At 36.2% G+C, this 22,533-nt stretch overlaps 1 protein-coding gene and 1 long non-coding RNA gene across 2 annotated transcripts in view; both read right to left on the bottom strand.

The window, feature by feature from the left end:
* Positions 1 to 18,460, bottom strand: part of EIF3H (eukaryotic translation initiation factor 3 subunit H) — an 86,917-nt gene extending 68,457 nt beyond the window's left edge. The window contains exon 1 of the mRNA XM_006916601.3: positions 18,279 to 18,460. Within this exon, the coding sequence (XP_006916663.1) occupies positions 18,279 to 18,410 (132 nt within the window). The 5' untranslated portion in view covers positions 18,411 to 18,460. The remainder of the gene's footprint in view (positions 1 to 18,278) is intronic.
* Positions 14,585 to 18,268, bottom strand: LOC112483565. Its single transcript, XR_003047668.1, has 2 exons — positions 16,996 to 18,268; positions 14,585 to 15,441 (listed from the first exon to the last, which is right to left on the bottom strand). It is a non-coding gene; the product is annotated as an uncharacterized LOC112483565 (long non-coding RNA).
* Positions 18,461 to 22,533: the final 4,073 nt, after the last annotated feature.

Genomic DNA, 22,533 nt, shown 5'->3' with positions numbered 1-22,533 from the left:
AAAGTAAATGAGAGATGCTAGAAAACATGTGAGCTTAATGCAGATCTTCAGATGAATTCTAGAAGTGGTTCCTAAATTCCTGGTTCCTATGTGTGCAAAAGGAGTACTGATGACTAGGACACAGCACAGTTTCACAAACAAGCCAGGACAAAGTAACCTTATTTCCTTTTATAAAGAAAATAGGAATGAAAAAAAAAAAAAAACATTATATTTAAAAATGGGTTATCACAATTCAAAAGTATCTTCTATTGAAACACTGTCTCAGCTCTAACAAAAATGAATTGTAAAGCTATTGGAGGAGGGGACAATGAAACCAAACAGAACAGCAGCTTGACGTTCCTGCCCCAGAGTCAATGCAACTTTATACAGCACCAACAGACAATGCTCCAAGTAAGAGAAATTAGCCAGCCCTTTGTAGCATCACTGACTTGTTCTGTTTAGTTCTCTAGAATGAGAAAATTTACCAGTAACAGTCCCAAACTGGAGATAAGAAAAGCACAGTGATTGAACTACCTGCTAAAGTCAATCAACATGAATAAGTATACACAGAAAGCAGTAATTAAAAGAGAGAAAGTTTTAAATTCTGTGATAAAGACCAGTTCAATGAATTAAAATTTCTCTCCAAGGTAGGGATAATCACAAAAAGCATTTTCCAAATAGAGTAGAACTAGGGAATGTGTCTTACTTTGAAAGGCAAATGAAGGATCACAGGTGTTAAGTTTCAGGAAAGACCATTTCAATTTTAAGGATGAATTCTCTCTAGAATTTACGGCCTTCAAAAACAGAGAGCCTTCGGGCTTGGTGATCCTTAAAATAATTTCCAACTCTAATATTTATGATCTCGCCATTTTAATATAATCTGATGAAATAAAGCATTCAGGAAAAAAACCATTTTTATCAAAACTAAACTGACTCATCTTTCATTTTGACATTTTATGGCCTTATTTCCTACATATACACTAAAATCTCAAATCTTTTGGTCCAAAAATAAGGTAGTGGATTTGTATTACAAACTCTAGAGTAGATATCAAAAGGAAATTCCTGATCAAAAGTAACTAAGTGACATACAAGGCTTCTGTTATTCTACATAACCAGGACTTTACTGTATACATAAAAATGTTCCATAGATTATGTGTAATAGAAATGATGTTCTATTCAGTCTCTCCTCTTAAAGACTCATAAAAATAAAGGGACATTTTACTTACCACATCTTCAACACCTAACACAGGGAATGGCACATAAAACATACTCAAAATATATTTGCTGAAGAAATGAATGGTAAGCATTTACTGATCACTTATGATACATCATGCACTCTACTGTCTTACATACAACGTCTATTAAGTCAGTAATATTACTTTCTCATTTAGTGACAGATGAGGAAACAGAGATAACTTGACACAGAATTATTGAATCAGGGAGGTGAGATTTGACTTCTGACTCCAAAATACTTTAATCGCTTCACATAACTGAGTAACTTTTCCATACACGTTTATAATAACAAGGCTGAAACAGAATACAGTGCAAAAGCTCTGGAAGAGTCTCTGTAACCAGGTTGCAGAAGCAGGGCTTCGTGCGTGGAGTAGAAGTTCAGTGTAGAGTTACAGGGTCAGGCAGCGAAAGACTATAAGGGAATGGTGCTGGAGGTCAAATTTTTTGTGCCCCAATCACTAGAAGTAGCATCAACAGGAAACCGCCATTAGTTGCAAGAATGCAATACAGCTTTTAACCATTACCAGCACTATTCTCACAAGCCACAAGATGGGAATGTTCCCCCGCAAAAGTCCTGTTTCAGTCATGCTCACCATCTTTCATTTGTTTCTCCCTTCAACCAACCATATGCCTCTGTCCATAAAACAGTGCTGATATATTTTTAATTAATCCTGTTTATTGATATCTTGCTCCTTGTTCTTACTTTTAAAAATAATACATGGAAAAATGAATACTTCTCCAAAACGAACACACGCTCTTACATTTTGTTTATGTGTCACAAATGATCCCACATACTCAGGAGTTCTATCTACTTACTCTCAATTTATCAAAGTGACCAAAGTAGCTTCTTAAAAAATAAATGAAGAGTGGTCTTACCCTGGCTACATATTAGAGCCATCAAGGAAGAGAGGAAGGGAAGGAGGGAGGAAGTGAAAGAAAAGAAAAAAAACCTGATGCCTGAACCCAACCTCTAAAATTCAAGAATTAATTGATCTGGGCTGGGGCGCGCGCGCGTGTGCGTGTGTGTGTGTGTGTGTGTGTGTGTGTGTGTGTGTGTGTGTGTGTAATACATATATATATTTTTTTATTTGGGAGGGACTGTTTCTTCTTGTTTTTGTTCTTAGATTCTCCAAGTCATTCTAACATCCTAATTCACTCTAACTTTTAATGAGAATATGGACCAGCCTACTTTTTGGGGGTTTGTTTTGTTTTGTTGTAACTCCTTAGGTGACTGAAATGCACACAACTGGTTAAATCACAACTTTCTTTTCCTGTTTTAAGATGTGCTGTGTTGCTGAAAAGTGAGTACACTGAGAAATACAGACCCAAAAGTGAACATTTTATTCATAAAAGCATAAATATCACCCCTTAATAAGAGGTACTCAAGCCCTGCTTGGAAGAATCTCTACAATATAGAAATGAGAGGAAACGCACCGCCAGCAATCCATTTGAGAAGCATCGAGTGTGTTCCACAGCAGACTAAGACTAAGGCTTGATGATGGTCTGGCCCCATACCTGAGACAGCTTATGAATTAATGCTGCCCAAGCTCCTTTATCCCATAAATCCGTGGGTAAATGAAGATATTTCTATAAATTATGCCTCGAGGGATGGAAACTGTCTAACGGAACTTTAAATCTACCAAATTCTTCAACACCTCCCAAACTGTCGTCTTCTGGGTCTAAATGCTTATTACCTACTTGATTTGCCCTGCAGAGTAAGTACTGTTCCCTGAATGGGTCAGCTGTCTCTAGAATAGTCTCCTGGCTTTCTGAGGTTTGCACATTCTCAAGTTGGCCAGGTCTTAGCAAGGAATCTCAACCTGCAAGATAGTAAACAGATGTCCTGTCTGCTGAAATTACCCTAGAGGAACCAACTTTTTCTATTACTATTATTCAGTGCAGACAATTTGAAAGAGCAAGGCAGACTATTTTTATAAGTATCTGGCTTTTTAAAAAAATGGAAACCTAACTGTGCTCAAAAGGCTACAAGCAAGGACATAACTTCTAAGACACAAAGTATTCTCAATATTATAAAACATAAATAACAATCTAAAATATCCAAATTAATTATACCAGAAGTCAATAAACCTAAAATTTGAGTTAATAAAAATGATGAATAAAATCTTCCCTCCTCCCTAAAAAGGAATATGTAAGAGAATCTGTAAGACCTCACTATCAAAATCATATCAAAAACTTTCAACTCCATGCCAGGGAACAATTTAAATCTGTCCAAAACAAAAAATTCTGCTGTCTGATGAATTAGAATAATTTTCTGTCAAATAACTGCAAAGACCAGTTACTACAGAAAGACTTGGAAGCCCTGCCCAGAATCACCAGAATTATGATATTTCATCTTCCTCTGTACACTCATTAATCCATTCATCTAGGTATTTATTTGTTGAGTGACTTCTAAGACCAGTGACCTCTGCCAGGTCCTGTGAAAATGAAACTAAATCAGACATGCAAGGTCTTTACTATCACAGAGATTTCATTTTATTTTAGGAAATAGCAAGTCTCAAACTTTTTGGTCACAGGGAGGGCCCTTTTAACACGCTTAAAAATTATTCGGGATCCCAAAGAATTTTTATACTAATATTTATAAGTTAGAAATTAAAACTGAAGTGTTCAAAATATTTATTCATTTAAAAACAATAAATGCATTACATGCTAACATAAATTACATTTTTATGAAAAATAACTATTTTCTGAAACAAAAACTTGCAGGATACAAAAATGACATTGTTTCACATTTTGTAAAACATTTACATTTTCAAAAAGAAATTTTAATCAGGATAGAAGAATGACATTGTTTTACTATTAATGTCTAGTTTAATAAAAGACAACTGGATTCTCATATCTGTTTCTGCATTCAATCTTTTATTTTACACATCGTGTAGCATCTGGAATCCTCCATTAAACACTGACAGAAGAATGAGAGTAAAATTGACAAATGTTTAAATTAATGTGATTACAGGTTGTGAAAAGTACTATGAAGAAAATAAAAGAGCGGGTGTAAGGGAAGTAACCTTCAGGGGCGTGGTCCAGGAAAGGCCTCTTTCTGAGAAGACACCCGAGCAGAGGGCTGAAGGACAAGCAGTCAGCCCTATGAAGACCTGGGTTAAGAAATTACTTGCCAACTATTGGATTTTAAATAGTAGTTTAAACAAAAATGCTAGTATCTACTTTTCATAAAATACACAAGTTGTATTTTCAGGGAACGAAAAGGCCTAGGATGGATGAACACTAGGGTGAACACTAGAAATTAGAGTAGTACATTTTCACGTTTTTACCAAAAGCACCGGTACATAAACAATAAACCCAATCTACTGGCAGAAACAGTTATATCTTAAGATGCCATTATATTATTCAAGACTAGAAATTTCATATAAATTTTATTGTTGAATTATAAACACAATATATTAATAAAGTACTTCAGGAAAGGTTTACCATGGCTTTTCATCAGCAGTATCTCCACACCAGTATCAGGGTCAATCTTTATCTGGAAAACATTATGTCTATGAAGCTACCACCCAAAATTTCTCTAATAAAGGTCAGCAGCTCTAAAAAAGTTCAGAGTTAAGAAATATTTAAGAAATATACCTGAAAACATCCTAGCTTTACAATATGTTGGTTTGAAGTACCTTAACCCCCTCTACTCCTGTGTACATGTAGAAATTTGGAGTAAACTGCATTTCTAAAAAGTTTAGAGTCAACAAAGCTAGAAGTAGAAACTCACCGCCCAAGCTTTAACCTTGTGAGTTAACGCAGCAGTGTGCAAAAGAACATGGGACCTAGATACAATCCCCAAGAGCTAGGAGCTGGGTTGCAAATCGATCTGTCCTGGGTCAGAAGATGAGGTCTTGAACTTGTCTGAGTCAGAAAGTGTAAACTGAGACCTTTCCAAAACGCCAGAGCTACATAAAATTGTTGGTGGAAAGGCAGAAAACAATATTTGCTGTATCTTTATAGTTAAATATAAACTTACTTACTGCATAACCCACATTCCTCTTCCTAGGAATTTACCCAAGAGAAATAAAAACATATTCATACAAAGACATATTCACAAATGTTCATAGTAGCGCTATTCATAATAGCCAAAAACTGAAAGCAACCCAAAAGTCCACCAAATGTAGACAGATGAACAAACTGCAGTACATCCATTCTATGGAATACTAGTCAGCAACAAAAAGGAACAAAAGACCAAGAACAACAGAAGAATCTCAAAAATATTATACTAAGTGAAAGAAATCAAACAAAATGCTATGTACTATATGATTTCATTTATTTGGAAGTCTAGAAAAGGCGAAACTGATCAGTGGTTGGAACCGAGGTGGGGGAGGGACACTGACTGAAGGGCGCACTCTTTGGGATGGCACAGTTATCTTATTTTACATCTTGATGTGGCGATTACACAATTGTTCACAACTACCAAATTCATCATACTGTACATTTAAAATGAGTGGAGTTTATTGTGTATAAATAACACTTTAAAAACTGTACACACTTTAAATGAAGAAACAATTCATATGTGCACCCCCTCCCAATTTTACTCTGAGTTCAAAGATCTCTCGAAATGCTAGGAACTAGGTTAACAACCACTATTATATCCCTACCTGATGTATATTTTATATATCTACATATAAACTCAAGTTTATAATAACTCAAGTTCATAATAGGCCTAGGTAATCAAGAACAAAGTAAACTGTAATTTAGAAGTCAGAGAAGTAAAACCTTTAGAATTTTTCTATTAAAGTATTTTAGAATTTAATGATATTAACCATGTAATTAATAATTTCAGTTACCTAGAAAAATCTGCTATGTAAAACTAATTCACCAAAAAAATGGATGTTTAAATGTTTAACCCTCCTCCACCAAAAAGACATGGTTAAAAAAAAAAAAAAAAAAAGACATGGCCACACTATCCAAAGTTCTACTTCTCAAAGTGTACAAGCACTAAAAGCAAACTTTCAGACTTGAAGGCCACAAATGAACTTGAAGAGATCTAAGAACCTCTTAAAATTATATGCAGTATTCTGTTTATGTGCTTAAAGGCATTTTCCTGGGAGGTGCGGGGAGAGAGAGGGAGTCTGTGGCATTTGTCAGATTCCCAAAGACACCCATGACAAAGGGTTAGAAAGGGATTTAAAAATTAATAATAATAAAAACCTATTATATACATGCAGTTATGTTTCTTTGTATGTACAATATGGTGTAGAAGGACATACCTTTTCTTTTATGAACCTTTGTATTATTTACTTATAGTAAGCATGTATTTGTTTTTAATTTAAAGAATATCAAATAAAGAAAAAAAAGTAAGGGAAAAGATTTTAAAACACAGCAATCACTGCATGGAATTTCACAAAGAACAAACTAATGTAGTTTCCTTTTTTGACATTGCTACTGAGTTGACAGAATAACGTGGAAATAATCTGATTTTAGCAAGTTCTTCTGGATATGTTAAAAATATATATGTGTTTGTTAAGTGGCTTTTAAAGGAGGAAAAAAAGAAAAAATTCACAGACTATAAACCTGAGTACCTGCTGACATTAAATTCTAATCTCTTCTTGATATGGTTTGTCTTCACAGGTGACCCTGCACTTGCATATACAAATTACCAGATAATATGCATATGTACACATCATCAAGGTAAAAGAGGTACCAGCTTCTGGATAGGCAGACTGGTTTTCAACAAGCAGAGATGTGTTTAAGAGAAGCCTAACCTAAATTAATTATTAATTAGCAAAATATCAACCCAAACTTTGTATAAACTGATAGCAATAAATGTTCACCAGGAAAAGCAGCAGGTTTCCCACTGTCCCTGTAATATACTAGAAAGGATTTGTTGAAAGCCCAGTTGAAATGATTAGGGACAAAATAGTTTTAAATTGTAGAACTAAACCGCCTATCATTTTTAACCTTCCTTTATAAAGCTAAGTTCAGAGAGAATGCTCAGAGGCTGCAACCGGTACTGTGCACCTAGAGTAAGCAACACTTTTAAACAGCTCACAGATAAAGAAATGCTAAAATTACTAAAATGTTGTGCCATTAAAACTAATAATTAAAAAAATAAAATCTAGTGAACACAACAGTATTTTAGATATGGTTCTATTAAATATTATTAGACTCTGGTTATAGGACGATGCTATTAGCTAATATAGGTACAAAAGTCATTTATAATGGTGCTTTTCAAGCTACCGGTTTTGAAGAACTCATTTTTCTGCAGTCTACTGCAGACCAATATTTTAGCAAAAGAACAGAAAATACTAGAAAAGTGAAAAAAATGTAAAAACAGAAAATACAAGCCCAGAGACCACACGTTGGCTATCACTGTAATACCACACTACCAAAGACTCTAAACACTCAATTTCAATCCTGTGCTTATCTTGTGCAGATCAGTAAACAGTTCACAAACCAAACCCCACATTTTGGGGAGCAATGGTTTATAGAAGCTGTAACATTAAGCAGGTAGACAGGTCCCTTCCGATTCCAGAAGCTGAATGTTCAGATTTTATAATCACTCCTTAAGGTATGTCACTGAGAGGAAGTCTCTCAAAACACATTATCTCAACAAATGTGAGAGGCAAACTGTATGGCCCTCAAGCCCAAAGTTTCTTTCCCACCCGCTACTGCTTCTGCAGGAGGAGAGAGGCATGCTCCCAGGCTGGGCCAGAACACTATTCTGTTTAGACTCCACTCTGAACAATGTATTTTTAAAGGGATAAAAACAAATTTTTCAGCAGCGGGAGCCCACTTTGAATCATGAGCTCTGTAAGATCGAGGTAAAACAGTGGATAATTTATCCAATGATAAATTATCCAGCTGAAGTCCCAACATTCGAACCTTGATTTGTTGTTTTCCATTTGTTGTCTAGAACACAATAACTCTAGAACTAATCTTTATTTCTTTGTGAAAAAAATAATGCCCCGGTAAGAAAGATAGATAACTTTATTAAAAGCTTAAAAATTCATTCTCATGAGTATACACACAAATGTGAACCTCTGGCATGTACAGAAAGAAAAACCATAGAGCGTAGTTGTTAAGAGGCTGGGCACTGGAACCCAAAAGAAAGTGTGAATGGAACTCTTTGGCCTTAGACAAGTTACCTGATCTACCCTAGCCTCACCTATCTGAGGGGACAGATGAGTCAGTACCAACCTCATGGCACTGTTGCAAGGATTAAAAAGTAATGTACGCAAAGGGCCTAGCATACAGTGCCTAGTAAATCCTCAGTGAGTGTCAGCTACTGTTACAACTACTATCATTACAATAAACATTTCACCTAATCTCATTCACTCATCCATCCACCTATCCAAAAAATAGTGTGAGACTAGAATATGGCAGGTACCCTCATGGCATTGATACCTGTTTCTCCATAATGTTCAGAGTCTATTTCTCAGAGATTTTTTTTTTTTTAGTCTAGTAAGATGTAAATATAACTTATTAAAAATCAACCACTTAAAAAAAGTATCAACCACCTGACACCAAACTTACATTCGCGTTAAGACTTATGAGTCATCTGGACCTAGAGCTATCTCTTATAACAATCAATACTACAGGGTTTCATGACAAAATTTTTAAAATCTGTATTAAAATGGGATTAAACTGATTTATTCAAAATATTTGTGTGTACACATATGTTTTCATGTATTTCCATATGGATGAAATTTTCCTTAAATACGTTACATTAATTAGCCTTGCTAAAAATATTAGATCCACTCCAATAATTTCTTAAAAGTCTAAAATAAAAAAGGCAAAGCCCGAACTGCACCAGTTGTCGGCCAGTGGAGGAAGAGGCCAGGCGGGATGCATGATTCCTAGCAGGCATCATTCCAGTTTTCTAGAGTCTGGGAGGTAAGGTCCACAGCCTGAATTTCTCATATCAATCGCCATCAAAAAGCAGTTATTACTGTAAAAGAATTTCAGTCTCAAGGAAACTGTAATGTCGCAGAATCTCCCCTCAGCATGCTGTGTAAAGTCAATATCTAGACTTTCATTTAATTCTGGCATCTTTCAACGACTGATCTGTGAACTTGGCAGTTTTCTTATTTGGTTAAGCCTAGATCATTTCTTCTAACACGGAACAAAGAAGGTAGTTATTGCCAAAATGTAAATTCAAAAAGCAGAGAGCAACATTAGTCTTAAATTTAACACATTTTATGGCTCAAGTGGGATAAGGGTCCCATTTCATAACTGGCAGAGTCAAATAATAAACAGGATTTAAATCACTATTGTTGAGTTTTGATGCGAAAGAAATTTAAGTAACTTCAATAGAAAAAAAAAGATAGTTTGCTCCTGACACGTATGGGATTAGTTGCAATGCTCCAATACACTTAATATCACCTCTATGATATTTCAGTTGAAAGAGTATATTTCATTATTACTCTCTTGGATCTAATGTTCACTGACGGTCCACGGTTTTAAAGTTAAATCAACTAACAATTGTAGGAAAAGGGGCCAGAAGGGCAATGTAGCCTCAAGAAATTCAAGACTAGCACTGCTCTCATCATGAAAAATAGTCATGATAAAGTACAATAATGTGATCAAATGTATAACCGCAATTAAATGTTAATTGATAACAACGTTTAATTTATAACATTAATTTCTTACTTTACCAACTCAATACTATATAAACGATCTGCAAATTTTCCCACATGTAGATGGAAGGTAATTTTTCTACCATAAAATGAGTGCTAAAAAGGCTTCGCTGGAACAAAATTTATTTCCTCTCTCATAAGAAACAAAAAAATTTCAAAACTATTATTAGCTGTCTGCTTCCTAACACATCAAGTTCACTGGATTCAGGAGCATGGGCCACTGCATAAGAAGGCCTTTAAGAGATTCGGGGGGTGCTTCGATTACAGTTCGTTCCTGCCTCCTCAACAGGAAGCAGTGCTTGCTAAAACAGGTCCAGAAGGAAACATCAAAGATGAGTAACTGTGACAGCCTCTGGGAAGAGAGTGGTTGAACATAGGGATGAAAGTGAGTTTCTTTTCACTTACCTACTCTTTTCTGCCTTTTTATTTGTGTGCCATGTGTATCCAGTGTAATGGCTGTGCTTAATTAAATAAGTTTAATAAATTAAAAGGGCTTCAGTTTTCCTGTATAAAAAGTATACCACACCAATCCCAAGAGAAAGTGATTACTCACGCTCTCTCCCGAAGAAGTTGTCAGGGCCTGAGACAGGCTACCCCAAAATACTCCACAATGGCATATTGATTACTTCGAATTAAGGTTACTTGACAAGCAACCAGTACCAGAAGGGCACTTTGACCCTCCCATCTCCTTGAGCGCTGGAAATAAATCTCCCCTGTGAAAGGTGCCCTCCCTGCTCCAGGATGGCTGAGAGAGATCTTATCACAAGAGCCAAGAGATCCAGAGCCAAAGGGCTTATATATAAACACTTTACTGATTTACTACCCAGGCCCAAACTTTGTTTAGATTCCTCACTAATGAATACTCAAACCTTGCTTAGATTCCTAATGAGCACTATATCTTTTGTGCTGTCAATTCTTCACAAATATTGTCTCTAAACCATTAAAAGGTACCTGATTCGATCGTTTATTTCAGCCTCATTTCATGATCTGAGCATCCTATTGTGATTCTCCCATGCACATATTAAGTTGGTTTTTCTCCTATAGATCTAATCTTGTGTCAGTGTGATTGTTTTACTATTAATCCAGCTGTAAGAACTTAAGCGAGGTAGAGGAGAATTCTCTCCTTCTCCAAAAAGGTCCTTTGAAACAAAACTGAAGGTTATGCATTTCTGCACAAAATGTAAAACAAGGGTTTTCTTCTATCCAAAAAGAAAAAAAAAAAGTTTTCTTTAAAGGCTACCCTTAAACCAAACTTGTAAACAGTATCTACAAGCCCTCGCTTGAAGGCTAAAGACAAAAGGTAAAGAGGATCTTAAAAGACAAGCTATAAAGTCTGAACTTATTTTGTGCAACGAGGATTTTCCAAAGGGTTTTTTGCATTCTAGGACCACAGCTGTCCTTTAAGATGATTATTTACTAAGCAGCATTGTGTGTGATGATCAAGTACAAAATGGAATCTCTAAGACCAGTCACTCACATGAGGCTGTTCAAATAGTTCAAGGAGGTGGCAAGAAATGAATAGTGCAGACAACACAGTTATAAACTCGAAAACTAAGTAAGTGATCTTAAGAGAATCCAAGGGAAATCCTAAGGAACGATCGATGATACCAAAAGCCTAGGTGACCTGGACAGATGGTGCTATCACTGAGGAACAGGAAATATTGACCGAATTGAATCTCTGTAACAAACATACTAACATGTACACTTAATTTTAAAAATAAAGACTAAGGTTTTTAAAAAAACCTAACTTTCAGTTGGTAATGGTGCCAAGAAACAACATTCTAATACACTGTAGGTGGGAAAGTAAACTGTAGTATACAACAGGAGTCCCCAATCCCTGGCCGTGGCCTGTTAGGAACTGGGCCACACAGCAGAAGGTGAGTGGCAGGCAAGCGACTGAAGCTTCATCTGTATATGCAGCCGCTCCCCAGCGCTAGCATCACCGCCTCAGCTCCACCTCAGATCGTAAGGTATTAGATTTTCAAAGGAGTACCTGTCCCTAATGGCAAAAAAGGTTGGGGATCAAACTGGCAAGCTGCTTATAATGCTTAAGAACATGCATAACCTTTAACTCATTCATTTCAACTTAGGTATTTACCAAAGCAGAGGAAAAACACTAGAAAAGTAAAGCCCAAAATCTTATGTTAAAGCCCATCCTTATGTCATAAGCTTATAAACTAATTTTCTTTGTGTTTTTGTGATTTCTCCAAACTTCTCTTACAAAAAAAGTATGTTGTTTTTGTTTTTAAAACATCATATTTTACCATATTACTACTATCCTATAGATAAACATTTCTTACTTATGACAAATGAGACTAGTTGGGCACAGGACAGAAAGTACAGAAGATACTGAGGGAAAAATATCTATTAATCATCAGGATATAATGAATACTTGTGATGTTCAGGCACTATTTGGGGGAAAAATAAAATCTCAAAATTTTATGCCAAAATATAGCTGACATTCAGACTCAAAGGGTAAAAAAGTTTTATACTTTGACTAAGTTAATACTGAGTTACCACTACTTTGCTAAATCAGTTTTTTCTTGTATGCTTGGGCTTGGTATCAACACTGACACAGAACACTACTCTGGCATACTCCAATATCCATTTCAACTGAAAGCTTTTGATGAAACAATACAGTCTGCCATCAAACAGATGAACATGTAAATTAAACTGTACTTTGCTATTAAAATCTAATCTTTACAGTATATAATCATTTTATAAAATGATCTTCTAGAAATAGTATCTTAGAGGGAAAAATAAATCTATTTTGCCTTTAAGTATATTTTCTCATATACTGCCAAATAAAATAATATCCAAGTACCATATTTTAAATATTTTACAAAAACAAAATTACAAACTAATTTTCCAAGAGAAAAGCAAATGCAACCAAGTTTTTGTGTGAGCACTGACATCAGAAGCTTTCATCTGAGAAACTAAGGTAGAGCTGATAAAGCAAAAGTGAGACTATTTGACCACAAAAATAAAAACTAGCAAAGACCCTCTTTGAAGCCTAATGTTCTATAGAGGCTTTTCTCCCCAATATCAGAGCTAGGACTGAGCTAAAAGTCCAGGAAAATGCTGCCAAGACTTAAAATACCTGGAGTTGCTCAGCCAAACTCATGAAACCCTGGGTATTAAGCAGAAGATCAGAATTTATAATTTTACAGAAACTAGCTGAAGGCAAAGGTGACAGGAAAGCAAAAGATAAGACACCAGTAGTCTGATGTATACTTACTGTGCACTGTTGAATGTTAGAACAGCCATTTGAGGAGTAATATTTCATCTAGGCTATATATGCTGCAACAACTAAAGTTAAAAATTTTCTTTATATTTCATTTAGTTGGCAAAGCATACAGTTTGAAACTCCACTGTAACTATCATCAACCATTAGAATCCATACCATCTACAAAAACTGTTACCGACAATGCTTAAACATCATTAGGAAATTATACAGATTAAGCTTTCATTTATTATAGTAAGAAGGCCGTGAATTATTCTCATATTATAGTAGAAGAAATTAAGGCCCAGATATGCTAATCAATTTATTAAATCATCTCATGAGAAACACCATGTATGCTGAGCTCCTTAAATCATATCAAGAAGCTGACAAGAAATTACACTAATAGAGCCTGTCATCACTACTGTTTATGCCATAAACACAAAAAACACTGTCAGAAAAATTTTTTAAAACGTAGGTAGGTAGGAAGGTTGGTAAGTGGGTGAATGGAAGGATGGTAAATAAGACCTCTGACCTTAAAAGAAAGGAACAATACCTAGGATATCTGCAGGGTTACCCAAATCTTGGATGCATCCTGAGATGGAAAAGTCAAAGGGACTTAAGTTTACCTACTTAAGGTAGATAAACTACATTACTTAGGAACAGCTACCAGTACTTCTAACTTTCCCTAATAGCCCTATTTTCTTCAATTTTAATTCTCCAATATCTTAAACTGTCTAACCTACAGACTAAAGGTTGCCTTTTTCCAAACTTGAAAATATTTATTGACTTCTTTTAGCTATAAATCTTCTCCTAGAATGACAGATTATTAAACACAAAGATTTTGATAAATTAGCTTTTCTTATATTTTAAAGTTATAAATGGGTAAGAGCCCTGAATTGGGGGAAATACACTTCCAGATGCTTGAGAAAGGAATACTAGATTATTTTGTGAACATCTTAGCTACTACTTCCCCTGATTCTGACATTCAGCAAGTCACGTAATCTATATATACCTGAGTTTCCTCATTTGTAAAATAGAATTAATAATGGTTCCTACATCAAAGAGTTGTCATATGGCTTCAACGCTGTAATATAGATAAAGTACTTTGAACAGTACCTGGCTAATAGCTATTGAGTCCTTACATTGTAGAAGGCAGCTGTAATAATAGAAAGCAGAATGAATCAAGGATGGCAAGATGTAATCTGAGTTCAAGCTCTAGGACACATTCACTTTATGTCCTTGAAAAACCATTCAGTTTCTATAACTGACTGAACCATATGTATAATCTGGCCAATACTACTTTCATCAGCTCCTGGAGCTCCTAAAATGTAATGTATGTCGAATGTCTTTTATCTACTATAAAAAGCTATTATTTAGGCTGTAACATCTTACTTGCCAAAGCAAAAAAATATAACTAAGCAGTTAAAATGTCAGACTGCATAGTTAATTTAATTTTCATTCAGAATGTACTTAGTCTTGTGTTAGAAATAATGCTAACAAGACTACTTATTTGGTTTTTCATCCACAGCAAATGAAAAGCTAGAAATCAAGGAGGTAAAAGACAGAGAAATTTAATGGCAAAAATAAAAGGCAGCCAACTAGAAAGAGAAATCATTCAAAGCATCTAAACTTCAAAGACAGATGACATTTATTACAGAAATAAACAGACGTAAATACCCCCAAGGGATTCTTGAAGACTCTTGACCAGTATTGGGCAATAAATTAAGATAAACTATACACACACACACAGTAATACATGTCATACCCTAGTATAAGCCCTTTACAAATCTGAATTATTCCTTTCAGTTTACGAAACACTTTCAACATTTTCTCATTAGGTCTGAATAACCATCAGGTAAATAGAGCAGAGATAAATCTACCCTCAAAGCTGTTGTGAGGATCACACATAATCTAACCAAACCATCCTGCCACAGAGTCTTGTAAACAGTAGGTGTTCAAACAACATTAATGATTTTTCTTACAAATAAGACATTGACACTTAAAATAACGAAGAAATATGTACAAGTTTATGAAGCTAACTGGTCTTCTTTCTAGCCTCACTTCTGTGCTCTTCTCTCACCAACACACTATTAATTTCTAAAAAGCATTTACTAACCTAGTTTCCTCATGATTCATTTTAAAGAAAATTTCTGTACCACAGGACAGTATTTATTCATTCACTGTATCTGAGTCACTGTTCTAGGCGCTTGCAAATATTGCAGTGAACAAACCTGACATTGGTCCTGCTCTCAGGAAGTAGGTATTTCAGTGTGAGAAGACAAGCAAGTAACAAGTATAAGACAATTTCGAACAGTAACAAGGGCCCAACAGGGTGACATAAGGATCAGTGAACAGATGGGGCCACTTTAGATCAGTCGGAAGGTCCCTGTGAGGTGACATCTGAGGTGACACCTGAATAACAAAAAAGTACATGTAACTTTTTCACTTATTAAAAACATTCTCTACCGTACTTCCAATAAAGGAGGAATGAGGTAGCTAACAATTTATATAATGAGGTAACTTTTTCTCATAGAGGAGAATACAAAATTTTAAGGGTAACAGATTTCGATGGCAATAGGTTTTAAGCACTGGAAGTATGAGGGACACAAATGTTTTTCACTTTAGCCTTCATATCATCTCAGTGACAAAGGAAAAATATACAAACAGTAAACCATTAATAGCATATAATCACATGACAAAATGAACAAACAGGCCATCATCATAAAAAGTTCAGAGAAAAGATCAATGTGAACTACAGCAGTACTTCTCAAACACTAACATGCTATAAATCACCTGATACACCAGGTCAGGAGAGGGGCCTGGGATTCTGAGATACTATATTTCTCCTTTTCTAACAAGCTACCCAGGAGACTAATTCTACTTGTTTTGCTGGTCTATGGACCATATTTTATAAGTATAAAAAGTATAATGTACATGAGAAAGGTAGGATTCTAATTGGTTTGGGGAAACAAAGCAGGTTTTATATGAAAAGTTCACCAGGAAGGATTAACTTGATCTTGTCTAGGAACAAGACAACTTGACTACAACGAAGATGTGCTCCTCCATCCCAAAAGGATATACTGCGTACTGACTCTGTACACAGTACAGTAAGACACACTGACTGAGAAACCATTTCGCACAAGGAAAATAGCCATGTAATTGTCCATTAACGGTCAGATGAAGAATATACGTTATATGCATGCAATGAAATGTTATATAATAATGAAAATGAAGGAATTACAACTATTCACTCTAGAACGGACTAATCTCCATCATGGTATGAGATGAATGTATATAATTAAGACAGGAGAACATACTATAATTTCATTCATATTTATTAGTATAAACGGGCAAAACTAAAGTTGTTTAGGAACACGCTGGTGAAGCTATAAAGAAAACCAAGAAATCACTGAAATAAAGCTTACAACAGTAGTAACAGGGTGGCAAGAAGGGACGGGAGGAAAGGATGAAATGGGAAGGGTTTCTAAGATACTTGTAATGTTCTATTTCGCAAGCTGAATGGCAGATTGACAGAATGTATATTTTGTGATTATTGAAATTATGTATACAGACACTATTTTGAGTGTATATTTTTATCTTTTTCTACACTTCTTTGCTTATGTTATCAATGATCTTTTTAAAAATAAGTCGGGAAATTGGCGGTGGCATATTCTAATAGCAGCGAATTAAAGAAACAATGGAAGACTACCAATATAGACAAGTTTTGACCATGACTTTAAGAGGAAAAAAGTGGGGATTAAGAATGGAACAGAGTGCTAAGAGGCAGAGCTGAACATTTTAATATGGGTAAGTCCTGACAATACTAAGATGTTGAAGGAACGATAATGGTAAAATACAGAGGAATTGATGAAACAGGACCAAAGGTAGGAAAGGAAAGATTCAAGAACACTAGAAGAAAAATTGGTCAAAGTGCCAGAAACAAATGTGATTAAACATCAGGCTTACCAAATAGTTTTGGTGGTTAGAATGCATAGTTCCTAGGAAGCTTGGAAATGCTAGGAAGTAAACCTAAACACAACATCTTGGTGGGCCTTGAATTCACTGCGAGGTCAATGAACGTGGAATCAACAGGGTTTTCTGAGGGACTGGATGTTGAAGGTTAAAAAGAAAAAAAAAAGAACCAAGTAGGTTAACGCCTAGGTTTTCTGACTTATTCAAACTGGTAGACGATAGTTCCATTTAATAAGATGGGAGAGTCTGAGGTAGGACCAACAAGGGGGATAGAGGAATGACGGGGAGAAGTCAACAATTTTATTTTGGACATGTTAAATCTGAGGTGCCTATAAGATATTCAAATAATGATGTCAAGCAGACAGTTGGGTATTCAAGAGAGGCATACAACACCCAAGTCTGGTAAGAAAGATTATGCTAGGAATAATTTAAAGCCATGAGAAGGGACCTTAAAGAAGGTCTACTATTACTACTACAAATAATAGCAGCAGCAGCTAAGAGTAAGTGTAAACTTACTATGTCCCAGACAGTGTGCTAGTTATTAACACATTCAGCCCATTTTAATTCCCAAATCAAAGGAAAAGGAGACATAGAGATTAAGTAATTTGTCCAATGTCAATTCAACTAATTAGAGGTGAGATTCAAACCCAAGCAGTTTACCTCCAGAGGTGTGCTTTTAACTACTTTTTACACTATGTCAGGCAGAGAAGGAAGCCTAGACTCAAATCCTGAAGCACTCCAACCTTCACAGATGGGGAAAGGAGAAGCCAACATAAAAGATGTTAATTCCCATTACGCGCTTTCAGGTAAAGTTCTGAACCACAGGCTCCAAAGTGGCTCCAAAGTTAATAAATCTCCACCTGGGAAGTTACAGATGTCATAGCCCAGCAAAGAAGCATTAAAGTTTACCTTCCTCTCTCCTTCCAAAAGCCCCAGAAGTCCTAGATCCTTCTCGACACCTCCGTCACCTACTTGTCTCCCGAAAAATTCTTTCTCCAAATCCCCTCTCCCAGGCATCTCAAAACAAAACTCAAGGAACTTGTCACACACACCCTAGCCTCGGTCCCCTTCCTCAACCCTCAATTCCTCCGTCAGATGGCAGAGAAGTCTGCTGGAGTCTCCCAACAAAAAGCGAAGTTGAAAAAGGAGGATTTTAGGAAGAAACCTTCGCCCAGCCTCACCAAGCCCAAATGGGAGGCTGCCGGGAAGCGCTCTGGCGGGACCGGGCTAGGAACTACGCTCCCCACGTGGGCCTGGAGAGACGGATCCCCACTCACCAAGCCATCTATCTGCACTTGCTTGACGGCCGAATCTCCAGACCCGCCTTTGCCTTTGCCTTTTCCTGCCGCACCTGTGGTGGAGCTGGAAGAGGTGGTGGCAGAGCCGGTGCCTTCCTTGCGAGACGCCATCTTTCAGCCAGACAGGAAGAAAGGGAAATGTGAGTGCTCGGGAGCGGAAGTACAAGCTTCTCGTGACGTCATGCGCAGGCTGGCGTTTGAGGGGCGGAGCTGGGAGGAAAGATTGGCGTACGGCCCCGCCTCCCACCTGTAATCCTGCCTCCACTCTTACCCCAACGGAATCCACTGCGCATGCGCACTGTGCGCTTGCAGCTTTTTTTAAGGAATGCTCTAAGCCGAAAGTGGACTTTTTAAAATGTTTTTCATTTTATCTTTAGTCAATCTCCATTAGGCAACTGATCATAATGACATTATAGCTCACATTTATATAGCGTTCCATGAGTAAAAATGCTTTCAATTCTAATTTTTGGATTAATCTTCGTTCCCATGAACAGCTGTAGTCCCATTACACGCATTAGGAAACTGAGACGTGATTTGTCCAACGTCATTATGTTAATTAGTGGTGAGCGATTTTGCAGTTTGTCTTATGTAATTTTAGATATCGGTCTCCATATAGATTATATAGAAATTAAAACATGGGAACTTTGATCAGAATTACCAGAACTAAGTCCTTTGCTGCTATTAGTTTCATGCAGGATTTACTTAAGGACAAAGATTTTATGTAAAGTGTTGAAGGGTGGTGCAGAACGTGTTCCCTAAAAATCAGGCTGATATAACACGGTTTGAAAGACTTGTCTCAAGTTTTTAAAAGAATACTGGACAGCTTTAGAAAAACTATCTTAAATAAGGAATTTAAAACATTCTCTCCTTTCAAATACATTTTGTCTGCTTATTTTTTAAATGTTTACTCATTCAGTAAATATCTAGACAGAACTGATTAAGTAGTTACACCAATGAAGGGTATTTCCTATCCTGAAGTTTTTTATTGTGAGGGTCTGGTGTTACAGTACAATCCAGGAACAGAAATAATTACACCTGACAAATTCCTAATGATACAAAATAAAAATTAATATTCATTTTTTTCAGGTGCACATGAAATGTTTATCAAAATAGACCACAACCTGGGCCACAGAAATGTCTCCGCAAATTTAGAAGTAATTTGAAATAGAAATCAATATGATCACCCTACCTAGAAAGGGCTATGAGCAATGTCACTTGCTTCACTTGGACTCCTGGTTTCCTTCTTATCTTTCTGGCTGTTCCTTCCTTATCAGTCACCACTACTGATTTCTCTACCCTTCCCAAAGTTTAAATATTGAATAGCCCAGAGTTCAGTCCTTATATATCTTTGTTCCTGCATCTTTACTCCTATCATGGTGATCTCATCCACTCTCAAGGCTCTAAACTTCATACATATGATTCCCAAATTTATATTTCCCCAGACCTCTCCACTGAACTCCACACCAGCATGTCTATCTGCTCTTTAAACATTTCCAGTTAAATGTCTGTCACCTCCAACTGAACCTTCCCAAAATTGAGCTCCAAATGCCCCACCAAAAAAAAAAAAAAATGTTCTTTCCAATCTTCCCCATCTCTTTTGATGACAGCTCTATTCTTCTAGTTAAGACCAAAACCCTTGGGGTCATCTTCAACTCTTCTATCACACACACACGCACACACGCACGCACGCACACCTGATCCATTAAAAACTCTAGTAGGCTCCATGTCAAAATGTATTCAAAACCCATACTTCTAGGAAGAATAAGAGAGAACTTTTTCCTACCCCTCCTGATAATCACACCTAAACTCCTGGACATTATATATAAAAGAAAAATAAGAAGACTATGCAAGAAGAGAGAAGGAAGACTGGCTAGGGATGTCAGGACCCAAGGAACAACACAATGGTGATTTCCCAGGGTTTCTATTTGCCACACTTAGAGCTGAAGTCCAGTGACCTAGAAACACCAACAAGGACAGACAAAAAAAAGCTCCAGCAAAAGTCTGCTCTCTGCACACATCAGCGGAGACCATGTGGGAGTTTAAACTTTCACCCTTGCCAGACAGTAATGAGACAGCCACTCTCTCCCCCAATGGTGTGATGTCAGAAAAGGCCTACTGGTAAGTCAGAATTTCACAACAGCAGTAAGGACACCACCAGCCCATGAAGGAAAACATGGAGAGCAGTAACAAGGAACTCCTACACCAAGGAAGTATCAGTGGCGGTCCAGTGGGAGCTGGAACTCCCATCCCTCAGCAGTAACGAGGAACTAGTCCCACTCCTAGGGAGTCTATGGAGGCTGAACATAGAACTTCTATTTGTACCCTCATAGGGCAGTACCAGGAAGAACTCCCTCCATCCATCACCAGAGCTGGGTCAGAGGAAGCCAGCTAAAACAGAAGGTCACAAGATCCAAAGTTCCATAACAAAATACTCAAAAGTCTATGCTTCACTAAAAAAAAAATATAACCATCTCATCAAGAACCAGGAAGATCTGAAACTGAATGAAAAAAGGCAATAGATGCCAGCACTGAAATGACAGAGGTGTGAGAATTATCCAAAAAGTTTTTAAAGCAGCCACCATGCAATGTTTTAACTGTTACAGACACACTTGAAATAAAAAGTTTCAGCAAAGAAATTGCAAGTCGCAATCAAGATATAAAATATATAAATAGAAACCAAAAGAAAATTTAGGACTTAAAAAATATAATAACTAAAAAATAAAAAAAAATAAAAAACAAGTGGATGGGCTTAACAGCAGAATGGAAAAGACAGAGGGGGAAAAACCAGTGGACTGGAGATAGAACATAGAAATTACCCAGTCTGTACACAGATTAATAGAATAGAAAATGATCACTGTGGGAAACTGTATGGCAGGTCCTCAAAAAATTAAACACAGAATTACCAAATGATCCAGGAGTTCTATGTCTAGGTATGTACTCAAAATTATTGAAAGTAGGGACTCAAACTCATATTTGTACACCAATGTTTACAGCAGCATTACTCATAGTAGTCAAAAGGTGGAAACAACTCAATGTCCTTCAACAGATGAATAAATGAACAAAATGTGATGTATACATACAATCGAATATTATTCAGCCTTAAAAAGAAACAGAAATATCGTACATGCTACAATGTAGATGAACCCTGAAAACGTTTTGCTAAATGAAATAAGCCAGATACAAAAGAACAAATACTGTGTGATTCCATTTATATGAAGTACCTAGAATAGTCGAATTTGTAGAGAAAAAAATTAGAATAGTGGTTACCAGGGCCTGAGAAGAAGAAGAATGGGGAGTTATTATTTAATGGGTCTAGAGTTTCCATTTAAAAAGATGAAAAAGTGGTAATGGCTGCACACAATGTGAATGCATGTAATGGCACTGAAATGTGCATCTAAAAAACATTTAAATGTTAAAGTTTACGTTACTTTACCGCAATAAAAAACAAAGTGGATTGGAACAAAAAATGCACAGAGCCTTGAGCAACAGTGGGACTATAAGAAAAAATATATAGCTATCCTGTCATTGGAGTCTCACAAAGAGACAAGAAAGCGAGCAGGGGTTAAGAGGTATTCAAAGTAATGATGAATGAAAACTTCCCAAATCCTAGAGGGAAAGTCATAACTTATAAATTCAAGAAGCTCGAGTGAACTCCAAAGAGACTACATCCAAAGAAACTCACATCAAAACAGCACAGTTAGATTTCTGAAAGCCAAAGAAAAAATCTTGAAAGCAGTGAGAAAGAAACAATGCCTTACTTATAAGAGAAAAACAATTAGAATTAAAGTAGATTTCTCCTCAGAAACGACAAGACCAGAAAGAAGTTGCATAATATTTTTCAACTGTTAAAATAAAAAGAATTCTCAACCCAGAAACCTACATTCAGCCAAATTATTGTTAAAGAATAAAAAGGAAATAAAAACATTTTGGATGAAAATAACTGAGAGAATTTGTTTCTAGCAGACCTACCCTAAAAGAATGACTAAAAGTTCTCTAAAAGGAAAAGAAACAGTAAAAAAAAAAAAAAAGAAACTTGGAACATCACTAAGGAAGAAAGACCACAGTAAACAAAAATATGGATAATTACAGTAGATTTTCCTTCTCCTCTTGAATTTTATAATATATTTTCAAGGGTTAAAGCAAAAAAATATAACAGTATCTAGTGTAGTTCTAAATGTATGTAGAGAAAATATTTAAAACAATTACATTATTAAAAGGAGTTGGTTAAGAGACA

The sequence above is a fragment of the Pteropus alecto genome, unplaced genomic scaffold (assembly GCF_000325575.1).
Source record: "Pteropus alecto unplaced genomic scaffold, ASM32557v1 scaffold164, whole genome shotgun sequence".
Lineage (NCBI taxonomy): Eukaryota > Metazoa > Chordata > Mammalia > Chiroptera > Pteropodidae > Pteropus > Pteropus alecto.
The sequence above is the reverse complement of the archived record's forward strand: the minus strand, read 5'-3'. Positions and strand labels throughout refer to the sequence as shown.